Genomic DNA, 20,194 nt, shown 5'->3' with positions numbered 1-20,194 from the left:
AGTCTTATCCAATTCTTTTCTTCCATGTACAGGACAGGGTTTTTATCAGCTGATTATTCAACTCTTTCCCATGCTGAAGTGTTCTTGTTCATGTTAAATCCTTGGTGATAATACTGAGGTGTCAAGTAGTGAACCAAATGAATGGATTTCCTCTATATGGTTCATCTTGGCTATGAATAGGTGCTTTGATTCTTGGAAATAAGATATTGCTTTATTATATGGTGAAATAGAGTGTGGATCTGAAGTAGTCACCCTAAAGTTTATATCAATTCATTGGAGGAGAACATTTTGACATAAATGAGGAATGGAAGGGATGGAAAAGTCATGTGAAGCCTCAAAGTCAGACCCAATGATAAGCATTTTTCATGGAAACTATTATGGAAAAGACTCCCATGGTTATCAAAGTTGCAAAGGACTCTTGTGAGCATGTATTTTTTTTCTTAGTGTAGATTTTAGATTTGCCTTGGAACATGGGGGGATGATCCAAGACAATCTCAAAGTGAGATTTGAGTGTTTTAATGAATGGAGCAATGGCCAATGGCCAATGGCCAAGCAGTGAGTTGAATTCAATCATGGCTAATGCTCTTCTTTGGTTACTGTCCTTATCTGGTGCAGGTTATATTGCGTATGGAATAGGCAAGGCAGCTTAGAGGCGGTCGGCGCCAGCACACACAAGGCCAAATGCCCGGAGCAAGCGGGGTGGTGGGCGGGCCGGCCGGCCATAACGGACGGACCTCATCAGGTTTCTATTGAGTGGATTTGGGCGAAATTAATCTAATTACAATTGCAGGACCCAATCTGCCAACCTACAAATTAACCTCTCAGTTTTGTTTGATAGACGGGCCCATTCCGGGCTGTCGGTCTCTTTTCCTGTCGATCGCGCACCGTCAATTCCTACGCGGCCATCATGCGGGCGACATCGAACGTCTCCTTCCCGTTCACCGGTCAGGATGGCACCTCATCCAACGGCCAGGATCTGATATAACGATTCGTAACACATGCTCGTAAAGGAAGTAGGATTCGGGCAGGCACCGCCCTCTGTTTTCTCCGTTTACCGACGGCTTCGAATCGACCGCACCTCTTGCCTTCGTCTCTTATCTGTTTTCTAGGGTTCCGGTCAGCCATGGCGGATCGGGAGGCTGCTGGCGGAGACGACGACGACGACGTCGTACTTGCGTCCTTCCTCGAGTCCGAGATCCTCTCCGGTGACCAGGTCCTCTTCTTCTTTGCGATATCTAGGGTTCTGTGGTGGGACGAATTGGATCCGATTTAGGGCTTCTTTTACGTGCTTTAATAGTTGGAACGATCTCAGGAGGAGACGTCGGCGGCTAGGGCGTCGAAGAGGCCGCGCATCGAGGAGGAGAGCTCGCGGCAGGAGATTAGGAATAACGCTTCCTGGCTGCCGCCGCCTCCTCCTCTTCGTCCTAGGCAGATCGAAACAGGGATCTTTAGCAAGATACCGCCTGAGCTCTTCCATCACATCTTCAAGTTCCTCTCTTCCGAGGTCTTGTGGAAATTCTCAATTTTCTTCCAAAAAGAAAACCCTCGTATGCTTTGTTCTAGTGGGTTTCTTGGATTGATTCGTTTGTTGTCAATGGCAGGACCTTACTTCGTGTGCTCTCGTCTGTAAGTTCATGAGTTTTTCGGCCTCAGATGAGAGCCTCTGGCGCCGCCTGTGAGCAAAATCTCGTCATTTCCCCTCTTTTTTGAAGTTTGTCATATTGGAATGCAGCAAAATGTTTTTTTATATTTTCTTTTTTTTTTTTGGAATAATTTGCAGGTATTGCATGCGATGGGGTATGGATTCTTCAAAGGGGAAGTTTCGTGCATGTACTTGGAAGAAGCTATATATTCAGGTCAAGGTCCAGATTTTATCTTCTTCACCATGCAATTATCTTTTAATTGGTGAACTATAATCCATATGTTCAGGCACAAATCCCAAAGCCGGAAATTGCCCTTCACATTGTTTTGAAACCACGAGAACTGTAATCCATATGTTCAGGCACAATCACCTTAAAGTTATTGACTTCACATTGTTTTGAAACCACAAGAACTGTTTTCATGCTTCCTAATTGTAACTAGCCTTGGCCTGCAGTTGTAACTTTATGGAAAGTTACATAAATAATAAAGAAAGCGATGAGATTCCTTTGTTCACTTGAACAAATCAGGTCTTCTAAGTAGTATCAGACTAGATACAGAGAGTGAATTGTCTGTTTTGTCAATTGTCTATAACAGATTCACTTGAGTGGATATTCATTATGTCTGAAACTATGACATGTTGCTATCTTCATGAGGGCAACCAACTATTTAGAACTTGCATGGTTGCGTTTTGCCTGAAATATTAACCATCATCTTTAAACACATTCATGCTTATGAGGGTGCATCAGAAGGAGCTTCAGACCTTCGAAAGAAAACGGTCAAGAAGATGTACCATCATGTATTTACATTTCACTAATTTAGTCTCTGCTCTAGTTTGTCTGCTACTAATTATGGTATGAGGTCTTGATTTAATATTTAGTTTTGATAGCATTATTGAAACCAACTACCTTTTTTTTTTTAGCGTGATCGAGATGACATGAACGAATTTGTATGGAACACACCATCGGAGTTTAGGGAGTACTACATTCAAATGCAGGCAGCAAAACGAAGCCAAGCACCTCTTCCATCACAAGTAAAAGGACCCCGTCTTCTGCTGTTTGTCTTCTTAAATTGTATGGTCATTTTGCTTTGAACTACAACTGCATATCATGAAATGGCTGAGTGGTATAATATAGCCTCCTGTCATTGTGGGGCTGGACTTGGAATATATGATTTCGAAAAAGCTAATTGTTCTTTTGCTCTGTTAAGGTTGATGATCGAGTTGTGCTTGATAGAACAGTGGCTGATCAAGTGTCCATTTGGAAAAGCCGCAGAGGCTTAACTGATGATGCAGCAATTGGTCATATCTGTTCTGGAAATACATGCTCTTACTCCCATATTGGAGATGTATTTATCTGTGATAGGACCGGTCGTGTGCATGGTATGAATACCTCCCCTCCCCCCTTTTTTTCTTTGTTTCAAGGTCTGCTGCCACCTGATTGAGGTTTATTTCTTTGTAGTCTGTGATGATGCTTGCCGAGAAGTTGTCTTGGATCATCAGTCTGGTGGGTTTGTATGCACTATATCTGGTCACTGCTTTGATAGATTGCTCTCTCCTGAAGAGGAATTAGTTACCTCTGAGAATGTAAGTGTTATAAATTTTTTCCCCCTAAAAATAATTAGACTGCCAATATCATCTCCTTATAACTTATATACTCGATCTAGGTATCTAGCAACTTTTAAACTTTTTTAAAAATGACTTTCCTGAAAAGCTTGTGATTTCCAAATTTTGCTCAAACAACAACTCATTTAGAGAATCAATTTTGTTGGTGACAGACCAAAGTTTAAGACTTGTTTTGACATCATCGCGTTCATCTAGCAACAGTCTTGCTGTTAAGACTCAATGTATATCCTGGAAAATGATTGAAATTTGTGTTTATGAAGCATGATGACAATAATATTCTTGATCATTACATGTTTTCTTCAACCTGCTCTTTTATTCTCAATCACAAATCAGTGCTCTCTGAATCCCAATCCAAGACTTTCCTGCTTCCTACAACCTCCTATACCCTTTGTCATCTAAGCCTGGTAAAACCATTACTTTAACCTAGCTCGAGGGAAGCAAAATTTCCATAAGACTAATAACTATGAAAACTTAGCTCGTCAATTTAGCCATGTATTATTATTATTACATTTTCACTTATGATGTTTCTGAGCTGGAGCGACTTGTATCATTCATTCAGTTTATTATTTCTATTATTCATCGTAATTTAAAGCTTGTCGGTTTCAATGGTATAGATAGATACTATGAGAATTGAGGTGCAAATATGAATAAGCAGTATAATAGCAAGCGGAAGTAGTTGGATTTACGGGTGTGCAATGTACTACTTAATCCTATTATGCCGTCGAGCACATGAGCACTGGCAGTGGGATTCTGCCTGCCTAATCTGAAGGAGATTTGTTGGCTTGTTTGGGGTTATCCTCTCATGTAACTGAGCAACCGGTGGTCTTTTGTTTTTTGAAATTTCAGGAGCAGCAGCAAGATGGTGCGGGAGATGAAGCAGAGCCTTTCATGGGATCCGGACGTTTTGGTGATAAATGATACTGCTACTTTTCCTTTCTTTCTATTTATTTCTCTTGACTCTTAGGTTGCTTCAGTTCTATTGGATTTAGGGTTTCGGAAGCTAGATTAGTTTCACGCTGGGAAAATTCATAGATTAGTTTCTATTTATTTCTCTTGACTCTACTCTTTTGGACAGCACGCGCATATCTGCTTGGTTACAATTGTGATGATGAGAAGGAGCTGGAAGCTGCTTTGAAGTTTTGCTGAACAAGGAGATTGATCTGTAATATTCTGAAACCACAAGAAACTCGGTATCTTATTAGTTTGGAATCAGGGTAAAATCACACCCATAATGCATGTAGGTTTATGATGTAGACCAGTAGGATGGTCAAAATCAAGATAAAAAGAATTGGCTTTACTGCGTGGTATGTTGGAATTTAAAATTTTGATAGGTTGAATGACATGTAATCCATCGATCATTTAGTGTGATAACTATGGATGCATTGGATATCTGCATTTTGTTGTCAAATTTACTGGAGGGAAGCACAGGCTCACTTGCAACAATTGTGATGTTGGTCCCCAAGTCCATCTTCAATTGTGATGTTAGCACAGGTTCCGAATCTTGGCAAACAGTGAGAGTGCCCAGCAACACAATTGTCAAGGTGAGATTGCCCCAAGATTGACAAGGATGGATCTGTGTGTTGTTGAGATGGATGTGTGTGTGCTTCCTCCTTGAACAGGGGAAGATTATTGTAGGTCACTAGGTAACATGTTTCAAGCACGATTAAGTTGGTGAGTGATGAAAATGAAATCCTCGGGATGAAGTTCATGTAATAGAGAGAGAGAGAGCGAGAGAGAAAATATAATTCTGCTTAGACAAAAATGTAATTCTGTTTCTTGGCAGAGAAGTAGCAAAAAGAATAATAAATTTTTTTTATGTATGATTTAGCAAATGGTCAAGATATATTTTCTCATCATATTATCAGTCATTCGACTGACTGTGCGTATGTTGTTGATCCTTCCAAATCATCATATATTATCAGTCTTTTATCCCCAATCAAGATAAGATACCTATACATAACAACACTCTCTAACAAAAGCAAAAAAGTAAAATGAACAGAGGCAAAAGCTATCAACTCATCCATGAACAAAGGGAAGATTATATCTTTTGCAGACACACTGGGTGGAAATTTTCTTTCACCGACAACTACTACTTATGAGATAATACCACAAGGGGTTAGCTTTTTACAATAAAACACCAGCAATATTCTGAAAACTATCAACCTTTGCATCGTCCCCATGACATCCGTCTGTCTCCGAGAGTAGTTATCAGAATATATATATATATATGCCTGAGTGCAAAAGAACGTTTTATCCAATTATTAGAAACAGAATCAGAACAGCTTCCAAGAATTTGTATCAGTTGTTCCATCAGACAAATTGGGTGCTATTGCATTTTCTCGGATCTCTATAAGCAATTTGGTTACACGAAAATCCAGTGAAAAAAAAAAAGTGCACTGTCAAGGGAAAACAAAACCGTATACGGTGAAGCACACTTGTAAATCAAACAAATAATGGACCAAAATTTAGATGCAAAACTTAAAATGATTGCATGATTAACTCGAGACATCTTAAAATGAACTAAAGAAGTATTTCAGGTATCCGAAAATGATTGCATGATAATGTTTGCAAGCAACTAGCAGGCAGGCATATTAGTATATGCTTCAAGCTCACATGAAAGATTCGGGTTAATTACAGATTATCTCCTATAGTTAGCTGTCTTTAACGTTCTGATCGTTACACTTTAAAAAGTTACGTTGACATCCCTATAGTTTCGAAAATGAAACATTTAGGTCCGTTTACCATAACGACGTTTGTCTTACCGACAGAAACACAAAAACAAAAGGATAAAAAGGTAATTTTAATGTTCAATGAAGAACTCGATGGTGGCGGATGGCAGCACCGCCCCCAGCTCACGTGCTCAAAATCCTCGACGCTAGCCCCCTCCATTCGTCACCATAGCTGATAGAGTCCGCGCTCGTTAACTGGCTGCCAAATCTCCTGCTATGGCCAGCGGCTCTGTTTGTGCCACTGTGCTCGGCCTCATAATCGACAGTGAGGGCCTCGTCGTCGTGAAAGCCTCCGGCCAAGATGGGGGCCAACTCATCAAAATTGACTGCATCTATGGGTGCCGAGGGTCGACGGTTGATGGATGACGTCGTAGACTCCACTATTTGCGACGACGACTATGACGACAAATGGAGAGCGACATACATTGGGGATTTTGAGCACGTGAGCTACGGGCGCCGTCGCCATCCGCCACCACCAAGTCCACCACCGAATGTTGCAACGAAGATGGTGGCCGCCTCGCAGATGACCCGTTGGGCGAATCTTGAGCTTGATCCCTCTCCCTTTGCATCTGCATTGACATCGACGTAGTCGCCAAGCGACAAAAGGGCCGCTCGATATCTGCATCAGCGCCAACGCAGATTTCGCGCGATGCGGGATGGGCGGTGATGAGGTCAGCAACGCGCTCTTCGTGGAGGCGGGTGGTGTCGCTGACCCATTGGACAAATCCTAGCCTCGACCCGAAGCTAGGGTTGCTGGAGCTCCTGCCTCTCCCCTGCTGCTGCATCAGTTCCGACACCACTTATCGACGAGCAATCCTTTCGCCGCTTTGCATCTGCATCGACGTTGATATAGATCCAGAGTGGTGTCACTTTGCATCTGGATCGTCGCAACTAATGGAGTCCGTACCGACGACCATCAACCGTCAGCCCCTGGCACCCACGTATGCAACCAATTTCGATGAGCTGGCCCTCGCCATGGCCGGGGGCTTTTATGGCGATGAGGTCCTCATCGTCGGCTACGAGGACGAGCGCGGTGGCACGCCCGGGAGCCACTAGTTGTGACAAGAGATTTAGCGGCCAACTAATGGGCACCAGAGCAGAGACTCCACCAGCTATGACGACGACTGCGATGGAGGATGGAGGGGGCTGGCGTCCGGGATTTGGAGCACGTGAGCTGGGGGCACCGCCGCCATCCGCCACCACCGAGTTCCCACCAAATGTTAAAATTATCTTTTTACCTTTTTATTTTCGTGTTTCCGTTGGTAAAACTGATGTCATTAGGGTAAATGGACGAAGATGTTTCACTTTGGTAACTATAGGGATGTCATTGTAATTTTTTAAAGTGTAGAAATCGGGATGCTAAAGATAGCTAACTATATGGAGCAATCTGTAATTAGCCCAAAAGATTCATGTAGTAACTGCAACTAGATTTACACAGCCAGGAACTAAATCCAAGTCTACCTAACATAAGAACTACTTCTAAGAAAGCACTTTCTAACAAAACACAACTTGTATGGGCAACTACAATTCCCTTGATGAGACAATTTGTTCAGAAAACAGAGTGTCATATAATTCTAGAATTAAGAGCTTGAAGAATAAGTCTGATGCAAAGATAAGACTGTCACAAGCATTCTAACATATATGGGCTAAAGAATATAAAAAGCTAAAGAAACCTTCTAATTGAAGCACATTTTATGTTAAAACATCATGCATAATGAATAGACTCAGATAGTTACCCCATTAATCATGACCAAACCTATTCTTTTAAGAACAAGATATCAAGCAAGACAGCATAATTCATTCCATACCTCGAAACAAAGTTAGAAGATCTAGTGTTCTAATCTATCATATATCAATGAGAACAATCACCATAAAAGTGCATCACTCTTCAGTGTGCTTCGCCATTCATACTGGTAACACTTGCATCTCTGAAACAATTAAGAGTCAAAGAAAAATGAAGAAAAAGGAATCAATTTGATTTCTAATAAGGAACAAGCTTAAATACACGGTGCAGTGATAGTCAATACCTAGAATCATCTTTAACACTTCTTTTACTTCTATCAACTTCATCTTGAGTTGATCTTGCAGGAGTCTTCTTTGTCTGTAACTTTGGGAGTGGCATTTTATATTGCATCTTTTGGAGCCGTGCAAACCTCTGCATATTCTGTTGCCCCTTTCTTTGTGTGTTTTTTGCAGCAACTACTTCAGCTAAGGCTTTCTGAAGTGCAGCCTTAGCAACCTTGTATATCTCAGAAGACATAGCCCCTTCAATTCCATATTTGACAGCATCAAGACAAAGATCATTATACCAAGCAACTAGACAATCTTGGAAATTAAGTCCAGGCTCAGTAGCTCGCTCATCTAGTATGACACTACTTGCGGCATCCCTAGTCCATCGCTTCAAGATGTAATACTCCGGAAGTACACGTATACCAACGATAAAGAAAACCCTCAATATATGCCTGCACAAAATGCCAGAACTCTCAAACTTGTAACAACTGCAGCTTGCTTTCTTTTCAGGCTCACTAAAAATGACAATGTAGGCTCTACGATTGTCCTCCTCCTTAGTTACATTGTACTTGTTATTGGGGCCATCCTCTATTTTATCAACATAATATCCTAGCGATTCAATAAATTCCTCCTGAAACTTGTCAAATATTTCTTTTGTATAAACCTCGGCAGCTTGTTTCTCAATAGGCGATGGAGTTCTTAGAAGAGGTTTAGTATAGGCTGCAGCAAAATCTGCTTGAGCTTCCTTCTCATACTGAGATGCCATCTCTTGATCGAATCGTGCAATAAATACAAGTAGGGAAGTTTTTGAATTGAAATTTCTCTTGAAAAACTTGTTCAAGCTTTCTGATTGCTGAGATGCAGATAACTCGGGGAAAAATGTACCCTTCTGGTAAGCTGGAGCCCACCGCTGCCGAACGTCATACAGCGACTGCAGCCATGGATTATCCCAAAGGTTATACTTATCGAGAATCAACTCCCACCGAGTGTCAAACTCTTCAACTGCTTCAGAGTGGTTAATACACTCTTTCAAATCCCTCTTTAAGGTAGCATATTTTAGATAAACATCAGACAGCCTCTGCTTGCACCTGCTCAGGATGTGCCAGTTGCAAAACCAGTGACGCGCATTTGGAAATACCCTTGTAATAGCTCCTTCCATGGCCTTATCTCGATCGGTGACTAATGTATCTGGATGGTGTCCTCCCATGGCTGAAAGCCATGTCTCAAAAAGCCAAACGTACGAACCCTTAGTTTCATCCATGAGTAGTGCACACCCAAAAGTAACACTCTGCAGATGATTGTTCACGCCTCTGAATGTTGCAAACGGCATCATGTACTTTGTCTTCTTATATGTTGTATCAAATGTCACAGCATCACCAAAATACTGATAAGCCATCCTAGCTTTAGCATCAGCCCAGAAGACATTGGTCATGCAATTGTTGTTGTCAACTTGAATCGCATAGAAGAAAGCTGGATTCTCAGCTTGCATTTTCTTTAGATACTCCAAGAGGCCCTCAGCTTCTCCTCCCTCCCCAAAGGGATTGACTCTGATTCCTCTATTGAAGTTCTTCAAATTACCAAATCCTCCACTAGATGTTGCATGCAACAAACCTGAGCTATTTTGGATAATAGAATTGTCAACACGAGGCTGAACTTTACCAGGGAATGCCACCATATGTGTGTGCTCGGTAATGAGCTTCGTGACAACCCATTTGCCATGATCCTTACGAATCACCTCGATCATTGCCATGCAGCCCTCCCTTGTAGTCCCTCGCTTCCTCTTCTTCTTGCCGTCATCATAGATTACCCTCTTTGAATGGAACCCCTCCCTTGTGCACACAAAGCGCCGCATGATCACAGTGTCATCCTTCCTCGAGCGACGCGATTTGTTCATGCGGACCCCAAAACCCACACGGTTAGCATAAGATATGTAATATTCCTTTGCAGCCTCATCCGAGTCAAACTCCATTCCGATACACGGTTCCCCAATGTCAGGACCATCTAAGTTCAGCTCAATTCCAAGAGCACCAAGTGCTAATGCCATGTGAGGGTCACTCGTACTGTCATTCAGATCCATACTACTGTCTCTTATCAATCCATCATCTTCACTTAATGTTCCCTCCATTGTTCCAGAATCACGGACCAAAAACTATCCCATCTCTGAAGCAATTAACTCAACTCCTAGAAGAAGAAAAAATAAATAGGCTAAAAACAAGTGTTCATAAACACAACTGATTCACTACTGCTAACTCGTAAAGCGTTTAAAAGTTGGATGTAATTTTTACATCTTATCTCATCCTTTTTGTTATGCGCTTAATATATGAAGACTTAAAATGCACCGCATAAAATAAACCTCATCACATGATCTTTGATAAACTTCATTACGCTTGCAAGCGTAGGACTCTAATCGATCTTCACCCAGAGCTCCAATTGAGAATTGCAATCCCATCCCACCATCTGGCCATTAGTTGGGTTGTTTACTGAATTAAGTTTCTGATGGACTCTGAGGTCAAACTCGATGGATGAACTATAAAATCATTGCAGAGTTCCTAGGGCAACTCGATGACATATACACAGAGAGCAGCTGCCCGAATTCATTGGATTATGACAAAATTCAAGGCTCAAAGATGATGTATCGCCTGATACAGATCATACTCGTACAATTATAATCAAATAGCTTTCAAATCTTTGCCCAATAACCACAAATCTGTTTTCTTTCTTCTCCAAGAAACATCACTACTCGTGTCGTTTGGGACCACAAGAAAGAAAGAGAAAAAAAAAAAAGCACCTTGATGGTCGGAAGAGCAAGCAAGTCCTTGTCTTTGTTGGAAATCCAAGCGGCTGGAGGGTGGAACGATGACAACGTCACCGACTCCGGCCGCGTGTCCTCGATTCGAAGAACGTCGACTGCGGCGGCGGAAGTGGGACGGCGGCAAGCCTCTCGCCGGCGACAAGAGGTGGCGGGCGTCAATGACGGGAAGAAGAGCAGGAGACGGATCGGCAGCGGTAACCTGGTAATCGGGAGGTGAGGTTAGGGGTCGGGAACGTAACAACGGGTTGGGGCTTTTTTATTTTACCGTCGGATTAAGATCAAGCGGTTCCCAACCTATCACGCGATGGAAAGAATCCACCCACTCTTTATACATTCGATAGCGGGTCGGATTCTTTTAGCAACCTGCGTTTGAATACCCGTTTCTCTGACCCCACCACTTAGGAATTAATCAAAATTTATTTTTGTTCTATCGTAAAATTTTACGATATTGATTTTGTTTTCTTGTCCAATCGTGATCATTTTGTTTACACCTATATGTATATATGTATATATATATATATATATGTATATATATCTATATATATGTATATATATGTATATATGTATGTATATATATATATATATGTATATATGTATATATACATATATACATATATATATACATACATACATACATACACACACACATATATATATACATATATACATATATATATATACATATACATATATATATATATATATTAATTTTAAAGGTAAGTGACAGAAAAGGGATTTCCTTGCTAAGTACAATTAAGGCTAGTTAGATATCTTCAAAATTTATACGATAAAATTTCAGATGCTCTGTATGTTCAAGTCAATGTTGGTAAGTCCAATTTGAGAGAAAAAGAGAGAGACTAACTTAAATTGTGATGATGAAAGAAGAGCTTAAACCATGACACATGAACATACAAGGAAATGGAGGGGCAAAGACACCTGAGCTTAAACTAGGAAACATGCATACTTGTCTTCTATCACTAGTTTTAAGCATGCATGGAAGTTAGCATCCATTCATCCACACACACAAAAAGGAGAGATATAACTCATTTGTAATGAAGACATCAAGCACATACAAAATAGCCTATAAACTTAGCACTAGAAACAGCTGAGCAGGTGTTGATCCATGTTAACCTTCAGCAGTTGCATATATGTTGTATACATAGGTGTTGTAGTAAACATTGAAGCTTTAGAAAGTGAGGGGCAATCTCTGCATGAGTTCATGTGATGAGAAAGCTGTGCAGAAAACCTCCAGACAAATGGAGAGTTCATGCTCATGTAACAGCAGATGCACACAAAGAATGGAGGAAACATGAAGTAAGAACATGAGCTGCTACATGGATGACAACATGGAGATCTGCATGAACCTTTAAGGTAGGAAACAACAGATGACAAGAAGGAGAGTTTAAGCTCATGTAACAACAGATGCACACACACAATGGAGGAAACATGAAGTAAGAACATGAGATGCTACGCAGATGACAAGAAGGAGATCTGCATGAAGCTTTATGATAGGAAACAAGTTAGACTCTATGGCAATACATCACATGCGCGTACAACAGGAGCACACCGGTTCATGCAACATTTTAACCAGAACAGAATAATATCAGATTCAGATCTTATGAGGGATGCCATGGCCGATACTGGGGCTATGTCCCGGGTTGGTGGGTGACTGCCACTGCATCAAGTATCTACCATGAATATCCTTGAGGAGCTTTCTGGGGCATGGATTTTTCGGCACCGTCGAAGCGCAGCCGGAGGCCACCCATGCATTGCATTCTAGGGTTCCTGCTTCAGCCGAGTGGAAGAGCTGCATGAGGAGAATGGCAATGATCAGCTTTGCTACAGGCGAGACATGTTTGGCCAAAAGAGCCATGGATTAGGGTTAGGATCAGCTGCTGAACTGATGAGAGTCACACGACTGAAGGTAGAGGTAGGAAGGATGAAAGGTGGAATGAGTTGCATCTATGGCTGCAACATCCCTTCTTTAAATAGTGAAGCCAAGTCACTAACAGAAAATATGCAGCATGGCCTGCTTGTTAGGGTTTCAGGACCCACTGTCTCAATTGTATCAGTAAACAAAGGACAAGCAAGATCCTTTCAGGCCTAGGATAGATTCGTTTGGCAAACTTAGTAAGATAGCCAAGTATCTTTTCCATTCATAGTCAGGTGTCAGGAGACATCTGAGGTGGAACTTCCAGAACAAAGTACAATGTGTTGAGACCAGACCACAAAGTGAAATGACAAAGGGAATATTGTCCTTGATTAGACTGCACTAAGCTTAGAAATCCAAAGGCTACAGTTGCGTTCATGGCCTACTGATTCAGAAGACCTAAAAGAATAGGACATACCATCCAGCTGAGGCCAGTTGGATTGGAGGACAAGCAATTTCCTGAGTTTGTGAATGGATCCAAAATGGTGAGTACCACTGAAGCATCTGATTTTTTCATTGAAGAGATATGGTTTGATGGAGGAACTTATGGCAAACAAGTCTTCCAGATGAAGTAGGTGCTTTCAGTACTGAAACTGAAATCATTTCATTACTAAGGTTGTGGAAACCAAAGGAATATAAGAAAAAAGTTGCAGGAATTTGAGGACAAACATTATGACAATCATAAGGGAACAAGAAAGCAGAGTAATGAGTTCTCTTTGAACTAGACTTATTTTGTGGAGCTTATTGTCACTATGAATGACAGAAGTCCTAAAAAAAACTAAAAGGATTTCTTGATGAAGGAAGCTTTATCTTACCTACAACTTAATTTTCACGAACACAGTTGATAATACCAAGTAAATTTCTCATAGAGAAGTGCCAACAAGCAGATCATAAATGCATTTGTAACCGCTCTCTCTCTCTCTCTCTCTGTCTCTCTCTCTCTCTCTCTCTCACACACACACACAACAAACAAACACACCAGCCTCCATCTTCATGAGATCCAGAAATTCTTATTATTATTTGTTGAAAGAGGTCAAGAACATTTTGGTGGTTTTTGGAATACTTGTGTCGCCAACAATTAGATCGTGAACTGTACTCTTGAGCACTGGAAACACTAAAGTTTTGTCACATTATACTTTTAATGTCAGTGTCACATGTACATCTTCCTTTTGTGAAAGCAGAGGTTCCAGGAATAGAGTCAAGTCAAAGTGAGAGGAGTTTCTGGTTCTTTTGAGAAAACAAGTGGCCATCATGACAAAACAACTAGACATTAGTTTAGTGCTTCAATTCTCCAGATTATAGTGTTGAATCCAACATCCCCTTTGTGATTAAGAAGTTTTTGGGACACTAAGCTTTGGTTACCAAATTCTTCAGGAGAATACAGATCTCAAGCATGTGGGCATGCTTCTGTGGCACCACTAACAATTAACATGTTCATTGTCTACCCCACTTTACACAAGTGATCAAAGTAAGAGATCAATTCTTAGACTTCATTGCCATTGTGCAAATGTTAAAAGCGATTGAACTCAACCAAAAATGACTTCCAGGATACCACTCTTTAAAGTACAGATGAAGGTTTTGTTTTGAATTCTAGGAGAGTAGGAATGCAGAAACTCATAAATCTGGCCACCGTTTCTTGCAATTCAATCTGCTTTGCCATGCTGCTCCAACTTGAGATGCCAAATAATGTAGGTAATCTAACATGGGACATGGAAGGAACAGTTTTTGCTAAGGAGGAATGTTGATATGGGAATCCAAAAAATATAAACCAGATCTTTTTTTGAGCAAGTTGAACTATAAAAATAAGTTTTCTAACTTCCACTGAATCAATAGGAACATGTTCTTCACTAATCACATCCAAAAGTTAGCTTTCCCACTTAGATATGTTTGACTGAAATCCTCTCATACTTATCCCATTATTTTTCTATGCCCTCTCAGAAGATCTAATTTCCTGTTCCTCATATCTGCTGGTCACAGTAATAATTGGTTACCCAAGTACCCACATCCAACTACTTTCTTGTACTCAGGAAGTTTAAAGGTTCCCATCATGTTACTTGTGCAAATGCATCACCTGTTATTTTACTTCCCATATATTCCTAGCCATCAGTTTCTTGTGAGGTCACCTCCATGCTATACTTTGCAAGTGACAACCTGGGGATATCCTAACCTTCATTGATTGGTGGACTAGTGAGTTTGAACAAAGAAGGAATGCCACACAAAATTTAAGATGACAGGTGTGTAAAATTGCAAGCATCGACCATCTAAAATTGTTAGTCCTGAATTCCTTAAACTGATGCAATGCTTGGTCATCAGTGGCAGATGAAGAGGGGAACGGTGCCATTCCACATGCTCATGATTCACATGGCTGAAAGCTTAGGACCAGAAAAATGTATACACCTTTTTTTGGATAGAAAGAATATCAAGAGGCAACAGATAAAACACACAAAACAGGAGTTTTTTGCCTACAATTGCAGTATACTGATGCATTGCATGAAACTACTCAGAACAGAAAAGTGGAAGAGAACAAAAGTTTATGAGAAGATAAGAGATGACCACTTTCCTTCTGTTGTTTGGAACATGAGGAGAAAGAACACAAAATTTTCATTTCTCTTTAAACCTGTGTATTCTGTAGAGAAAGAACACAAAAAACTTTCAGAAAGAAAATGACATTATCTGTTTCCGACCACCTCTCTCCTTGATTCAACCAATAAGAAGTTAGTATGAAAGGAGAAAATAGGAAATTGCTTTTCCTTCTGTGGCTGGATGAAGATGAGAAAAAAAAAAAAGTTGACAAAAGATTCTTCCTTTCTCTCATCTCTGAAAGAAAAAGAGGGATTTTGGAGATATAAAGATCATCAATGAGACCTCTTTTGATGTCAGGCACATGGTTCCACCAACTATACACCATGATGTTTGCAATTCAATGCATTAGCATTGCAATGTGATGCTTATACTTTGGTATTCTAAATGAACAGTTGAGTGATAGCGGCAACAATTTCCTGGATGGTCTCAGTAGCATGAAAAGGAAACTCCCTCTAGTGCACCTTATACAAAGTGTCTATTAAGCATTATAAGGACTATCGTACTATCAAAGTGCTTACATGAGTAACTTTGATCAGTATTGAGCAATCCATGATTCACATCTCAAAATTGGTTTCTCTACAGCCAACCCTTCGGATTTCTTGAGAATTCAGCATCCATTTGTGAGATCTGATATAATGTGATGGATAAGTAATTTAGATGGAACAATAATTAAGGATGGACGTTGATCAGAGTTTTTGCCATTGAAGTGATTTTAGTGCAAAGATGTCTTGTCATATTTCATGATAGAAAATCACTACAATTCTTTTTATGATTTCTGACAGATCTATTAAAAAAATTCTCAAGATAAAATTCCCTTTCTATGTATAACAATTTGTCTACCTTAAAATCCATTACCTACCTTTTTTATTTTCTATTTAATGAGGCAACAAGTCTAGTATTCTAGTAGTATTGCATGGCAGGGTCCCAGCTCTCTCATACATCCTGGGTGCTTGTTGCTGTTTCATACAAAGAAGATAAATTGGAGGCCCATGGTATCATACAACAGTATTGAAGGTTCTCTCGCTTAGATACTATTATGGCCATGTTTGGGGACAGAGAAGTATTTAGATAACATACACTATTATGTCCATGTTTGGGGATAGAGCAGGAAGTATTTAGACCTTGAGGAAAAACAGAAGATTAGACTAATATTGAACGAAAGGAAAAAAAATTAAATAAGAAACGACTATAGCTGACTCTGAGAAAACAGTTCCTGATTTTTCAGTATATTCCTATTAATATGCGTAACTCATCTGAACCTACATTTACAGACTATAGAGTTGAAATTGACAAATTCTTCCACAAACCTTCAGTTGAAAAGCATCTATTATTTTTCTACAGATTGTGCATCATAAGCAATATGTACAGTTGAGTTATGTCTGACGAATAATATGATAACTGTCAAAGATACACCAGTTTTACAGTAAACGAAAATGGAAATTATGGGATACATCTTAAGCTGCTACCTCAGGCGTGCTTACTTCATTTGGTGGCATGAAGCTTTGACAGAAGATAAAGGCAACTTGAAGACAGCAGAATAGAAGCTGCGAAGCATAGTAAATCTGCTGGAGAAGATATTGTGACCTTCTTGCTATTTTCAAACATCCCAACCAATAGAGCCATCACTATGACGTGCCCCACCTTAGTCTTCAATTCATTGACTGACTTTATTTCCAGCCACCTAGGTCGTTCCTTAACATAATAAAGCCAGAATAGTTTAGAAATTAACATTATGATATTTAGTAACTTGTTCTGATATCTAAAATCTAAACTATAATTGAGTGAAGGGACAAACCAGAAGTTTGAATAATCCAAGCAGGTTTGATCCAGAGGAGGACATTTTTGCTATATCAAAATTACTGATGAAGAGCTCGTAGAGACCCATTCCAAACACAAGCATCACAGTTCCAATAAGATAGACATCTGAAAGGTGAAACAAAATGAAGGTTAGTGATAGATTAAGAACTATCTATAATGACACCATTTCTCTAGAGGAACAGACCAGCATGAGAATGTGCTTCTTCATGCTTCAACTACCAAGTAATAACCTGTCTATGTAAGCTCTGGTATATGATCAAGATAACACCCAGAAAATTATGACAATGTTTTCAGCACAAGTTAAATGGCATGTCAATGTCCAATATCATATTCAAACAATCCTTCTAGGAGAAATTAAGAAACCCATTAAATTGTTACTGATACAGTCATAAGCAGTCCAGAGGTCAACTTGTTCAGAATAATGACAAAATTGATGTGTAATTTATGCCAGTAGATTATCTTTTCAAGAACTACAGAATCAGAAATTAGCACCCACTATAAAATTTAGATCATTTGACAAAAAACTTGAAATACTAAAAATTGCCTATTGATAGTTGCATGACATAGTATGTTATGATTAATCAACTAAGAACTGTAACTTGATAGCTTCCTAGTAAGTGGCGTGTGAAACAATTCATGTCTATTTCAAAGTGTATACATTTTTGGATATACATTGTCTTACCAATGGCTCCAACCAACATCAGAATCACTTTCCCACCACTCAAAAAATATTCTCCGAATGAATCTATCACAGATGTGCAACCCTGCACAGCACTTGGTATTGTTAAGATTGCTGACTGTTTCAAGAAGGTATGAAACTACTCCTAGAGATGAAAAAGGATAAGGTTTCCTTCTGCAAGACATCTTGCCTGTAAATACAGTACCAAGCAACCGAAAGTAAATTTAGCTACATAGAATCTGAACAAATTTAATGGGTTATGTAATGCCCAGTCTTAGAAATTCATTGTGCATTCATTGCTATCGAGGTGGGACTTGTTTTCCATGTTTACAAATTAATATCAGAACATAAATGATTCATGACCAATATGAAGTTAAGGTACTCAAATAGAAAGACTGTAAGTAGTCCAAAGAAGTTAAACCAGGGAAGCTAAATGTTAAGTACTCAAATCATTTGATTAAAGCACATAATACTGCACGCTACTGTCTCAAAACTTTATAAACATAATTAACATAACATTGTGAAAGTGGTAATACTCAATGCATTAAGATAATTCAGTGAAGACAATTTGATATTAATATACAAAATTCAATGTTGTAAGCCTTGGAGCCATGGTGAGGTTGGACCAGAGAAACTTAAGTGCTAAAATTCTGAGTCGTAGTTCTTCTTGGCAAGCAAACTTAACCCTGCATAGGTATCATGCTTTCCCATCTCACAGAAGGGGCCTCATCGACTAGGTAGTCCTTCCATTAACAACAAGTTTGAGGACAGCTAGAACAACAAACATGCAGAAAAGGAATTCAGTTACATATAATCAAATTGAACTACCCTCATATGAGTCATTTAAAAAGAGTCTACAGTTATCGAAAGATATGTAGCCCTGAATCTCTTGGCCACAATCTCAGCTGCTCTTCTCAGAAGACGTATGCTTTCCATGACAGCAAGAATATTGACAATTTATTGATGCACCAAAGATTGCCTATTTGCTCTGGCATCATCTTGGTAAATGAAATTAGCAACATTTATCAATGTTTACTATAGAAGACCATGAAAAATTGCATATCTAGTATTGCTCAATTGATCCCACAACTAAAGTCACCTGAACAACTAAAAGAAAAAATATAGATTAATACATGATATAAATTAGTAGATCAATAAAAGGAAAAGTTATTCAAGTAATGGTTGCAAAAATTCAACTCATATGGACACCTTTCCTGTGATAGATTGGACATGTAAATCATCCAAATTCTTTTTGTTTGTCTATTTTATGGGATATCCATCCAAATTAGCTTTTATCGCGGAGTAGGATGGAGTATGGTTAGTTATTTCAGAACCCCTGGCCCAGTTGACACCTCCTATCCTATGGCTGCACCTGTATCTTTCACTTCTAATTACTCGAGAGTCGGTGACGACCGAATAACAAACACCTGTCATGCAAATTAAAGATCGACCAGCGGACAAAGAAGCAATCTAATGAAGTCCGACCATACCTTGAGAAAACAGATTATGGAACCCATCAGAGAACCAGCCACCGGGAGGAACGCGAAGAATCGGAACCTATATATCACCTGCAAGGAAAAATCTTGACTGATAAGGCACTTTCTTTTCTTCCAAAACCATTGCGGCGACATCAAGCCAAACGGAGAAAGATCTCGCCTTTTCGAGCTTCTCTTCCACGTCATCAACTTCCAAAGAACCCAGCACGGGATCCCTTCGTTGCCCCGGTTCGGCCGCGGAAGCGGGAACGATGGTCGAATGCGAGACGGAGGTGTCCCCGACGCCCGAGCTGGCTTTCACGGGCGCAAAGGACGCAAGCCTCGGCCACGCCGAGAAGATTCCGAGAACTCTAAGGCCGAGCTTCGGCTTGCTCGGGATTCCGGATGGCATCAGGCCTCCGGAACGGCGAATTACGAGGCGATGGGACTTCATGGCTGCTCACCGGGGACCACGAGAAGCTCGATGCCTGCTGGCAGAGCAAGCCGCGTCCTTGCGAGCGGCAGATTAAAAAGACGAGGAATTGACGACAACAAACGAGGTGCATTGAAGGTAGACTTGGATAGGGAAAGGGAGGAGGGAGGTGGATTGAATCGGCGCCTCGCTCCCCGTTGCGGCGGAGCCATCGCCACATGTTTGGCTTCTGATCTCGCCGGGAAAACGATGTGCGAACAGCGCACTGCGAGTCCAAATCAACGTTATAAATGGCCCGTTACATTGTCACACTGGCCTCTACCGAAACCGTTACAATAAACTAATCGGACCGTCACGGTTTTTGTCGGATTCGGGTCGTATGGTACGATCCGTTAACGGTCCCGCCAAGTCACGTCAGCAGCAGTCAGCCAAAGAAGAAAAGCTATTCGGGACCCGGAAGAAG

The 20,194-nt window shown here is 40.4% G+C and overlaps 3 protein-coding genes across 7 annotated transcripts; 1 reads left to right on the top strand and 2 right to left on the bottom strand.

The window, feature by feature from the left end:
* Window positions 1-887: 887 nt before the first annotated feature.
* LOC135617362 (F-box protein SKIP31-like) lies at window positions 888-4,651 on the top strand. 2 transcript variants are annotated; one of them, XM_065117452.1, is made up of 9 exons: window positions 888-1,213; window positions 1,313-1,504; window positions 1,602-1,675; window positions 1,781-1,862; window positions 2,561-2,671; window positions 2,848-3,019; window positions 3,099-3,223; window positions 4,109-4,169; window positions 4,338-4,651. In XM_065117452.1, exons 1-9 carry the CDS (start codon window positions 1,124-1,126, stop codon window positions 4,406-4,408), a joined length of 978 nt encoding a protein of 325 aa, XP_064973524.1. In that variant the 5' UTR covers window positions 888-1,123; the 3' UTR covers window positions 4,409-4,651. The 2 variants fall into 2 exon arrangements, with proteins under 2 accessions (XP_064973524.1, XP_064973525.1); XM_065117453.1 differs by having other exon boundaries at window positions 903-1,213; window positions 1,781-1,856.
* Window positions 4,652-5,150: 499 nt separating this feature from the next.
* LOC135617361 (protein FAR1-RELATED SEQUENCE 5-like) lies at window positions 5,151-11,089 on the bottom strand. 3 transcript variants are annotated; one of them, XR_010488710.1, is made up of 4 exons: window positions 10,790-11,089; window positions 8,019-10,182; window positions 7,800-7,919; window positions 5,151-5,493 (listed from the first exon to the last, which is right to left on the bottom strand). XR_010488710.1 is itself a non-coding variant. In XM_065117451.1 (3 exons), exons 2-3 carry the CDS (start codon window positions 10,124-10,126, stop codon window positions 7,880-7,882), a joined length of 2,148 nt encoding a protein of 715 aa, XP_064973523.1. In that variant the 5' UTR covers window positions 10,127-10,182; window positions 10,790-11,089; the 3' UTR covers window positions 7,646-7,879. The 3 variants fall into 3 exon arrangements, 1 of the variants encoding a protein (XP_064973523.1); XR_010488711.1 differs by lacking the exon at window positions 5,151-5,493 and adding an exon at window positions 5,504-5,658; XM_065117451.1 differs by lacking the exon at window positions 5,151-5,493 and having other exon boundaries at window positions 7,646-7,919.
* Window positions 11,090-12,289: 1,200 nt separating this feature from the next.
* Window positions 12,290-19,941, bottom strand: LOC135617363 (uncharacterized). 2 transcript variants are annotated; one of them, XM_065117455.1, is made up of 6 exons: window positions 19,480-19,941; window positions 19,314-19,391; window positions 17,827-17,908; window positions 17,122-17,249; window positions 16,808-17,018; window positions 12,290-12,620 (listed from the first exon to the last, which is right to left on the bottom strand). In XM_065117455.1, exons 1-5 carry the CDS (start codon window positions 19,750-19,752, stop codon window positions 16,809-16,811), a joined length of 771 nt encoding a protein of 256 aa, XP_064973527.1. In that variant the 5' UTR covers window positions 19,753-19,941; the 3' UTR covers window positions 12,290-12,620; window position 16,808. The 2 variants fall into 2 exon arrangements, with proteins under 2 accessions (XP_064973527.1, XP_064973526.1); XM_065117454.1 differs by lacking the exon at window positions 12,290-12,620 and having other exon boundaries at window positions 16,635-17,018; window positions 19,480-19,940.
* Window positions 19,942-20,194: the final 253 nt, after the last annotated feature.

This window comes from Musa acuminata, chromosome BXJ2-7, assembly GCF_036884655.1.
Source record: "Musa acuminata AAA Group cultivar baxijiao chromosome BXJ2-7, Cavendish_Baxijiao_AAA, whole genome shotgun sequence".
Lineage (NCBI taxonomy): Eukaryota > Viridiplantae > Streptophyta > Magnoliopsida > Zingiberales > Musaceae > Musa > Musa acuminata.
This window is presented reverse-complemented; position numbering and strand designations above follow the sequence as displayed.

Coding starts and splice junctions, on each gene's coding strand:
- LOC135617362 (XM_065117452.1), top strand. CDS start 1,124: ATGGCGGATCGGGAGGCTGCTGGCGGAGACGACGACGACGACGTCGTA. Junction 2,672..2,847: donor AAGCACCTCTTCCATCACAA/GTAAAAGGACCC, acceptor TGCTCTGTTAAG/GTTGATGATCGAGTTGTGCT. Junction 4,170..4,337: donor CATGGGATCCGGACGTTTTG/GTGATAAATGAT, acceptor TCTTTTGGACAG/CACGCGCATATCTGCTTGGT.
- LOC135617361 (XM_065117451.1), bottom strand. CDS start 10,126: ATGGAGGGAACATTAAGTGAAGATGATGGATTGATAAGAGACAGTAGT. Junction 7,920..8,018: donor AGTGTTAAAGATGATTCTAG/GTATTGACTATC, acceptor TAATTGTTTCAG/AGATGCAAGTGTTACCAGTA.
- LOC135617363 (XM_065117455.1), bottom strand. CDS start 19,752: ATGAAGTCCCATCGCCTCGTAATTCGCCGTTCCGGAGGCCTGATGCCA. Junction 19,392..19,479: donor TGGAAGAGAAGCTCGAAAAG/GCGAGATCTTTC, acceptor TTTTCCTTGCAG/GTGATATATAGGTTCCGATT. Junction 17,909..19,313: donor CCATAATCTGTTTTCTCAAG/GTATGGTCGGAC, acceptor AGTGCTGTGCAG/GGTTGCACATCTGTGATAGA.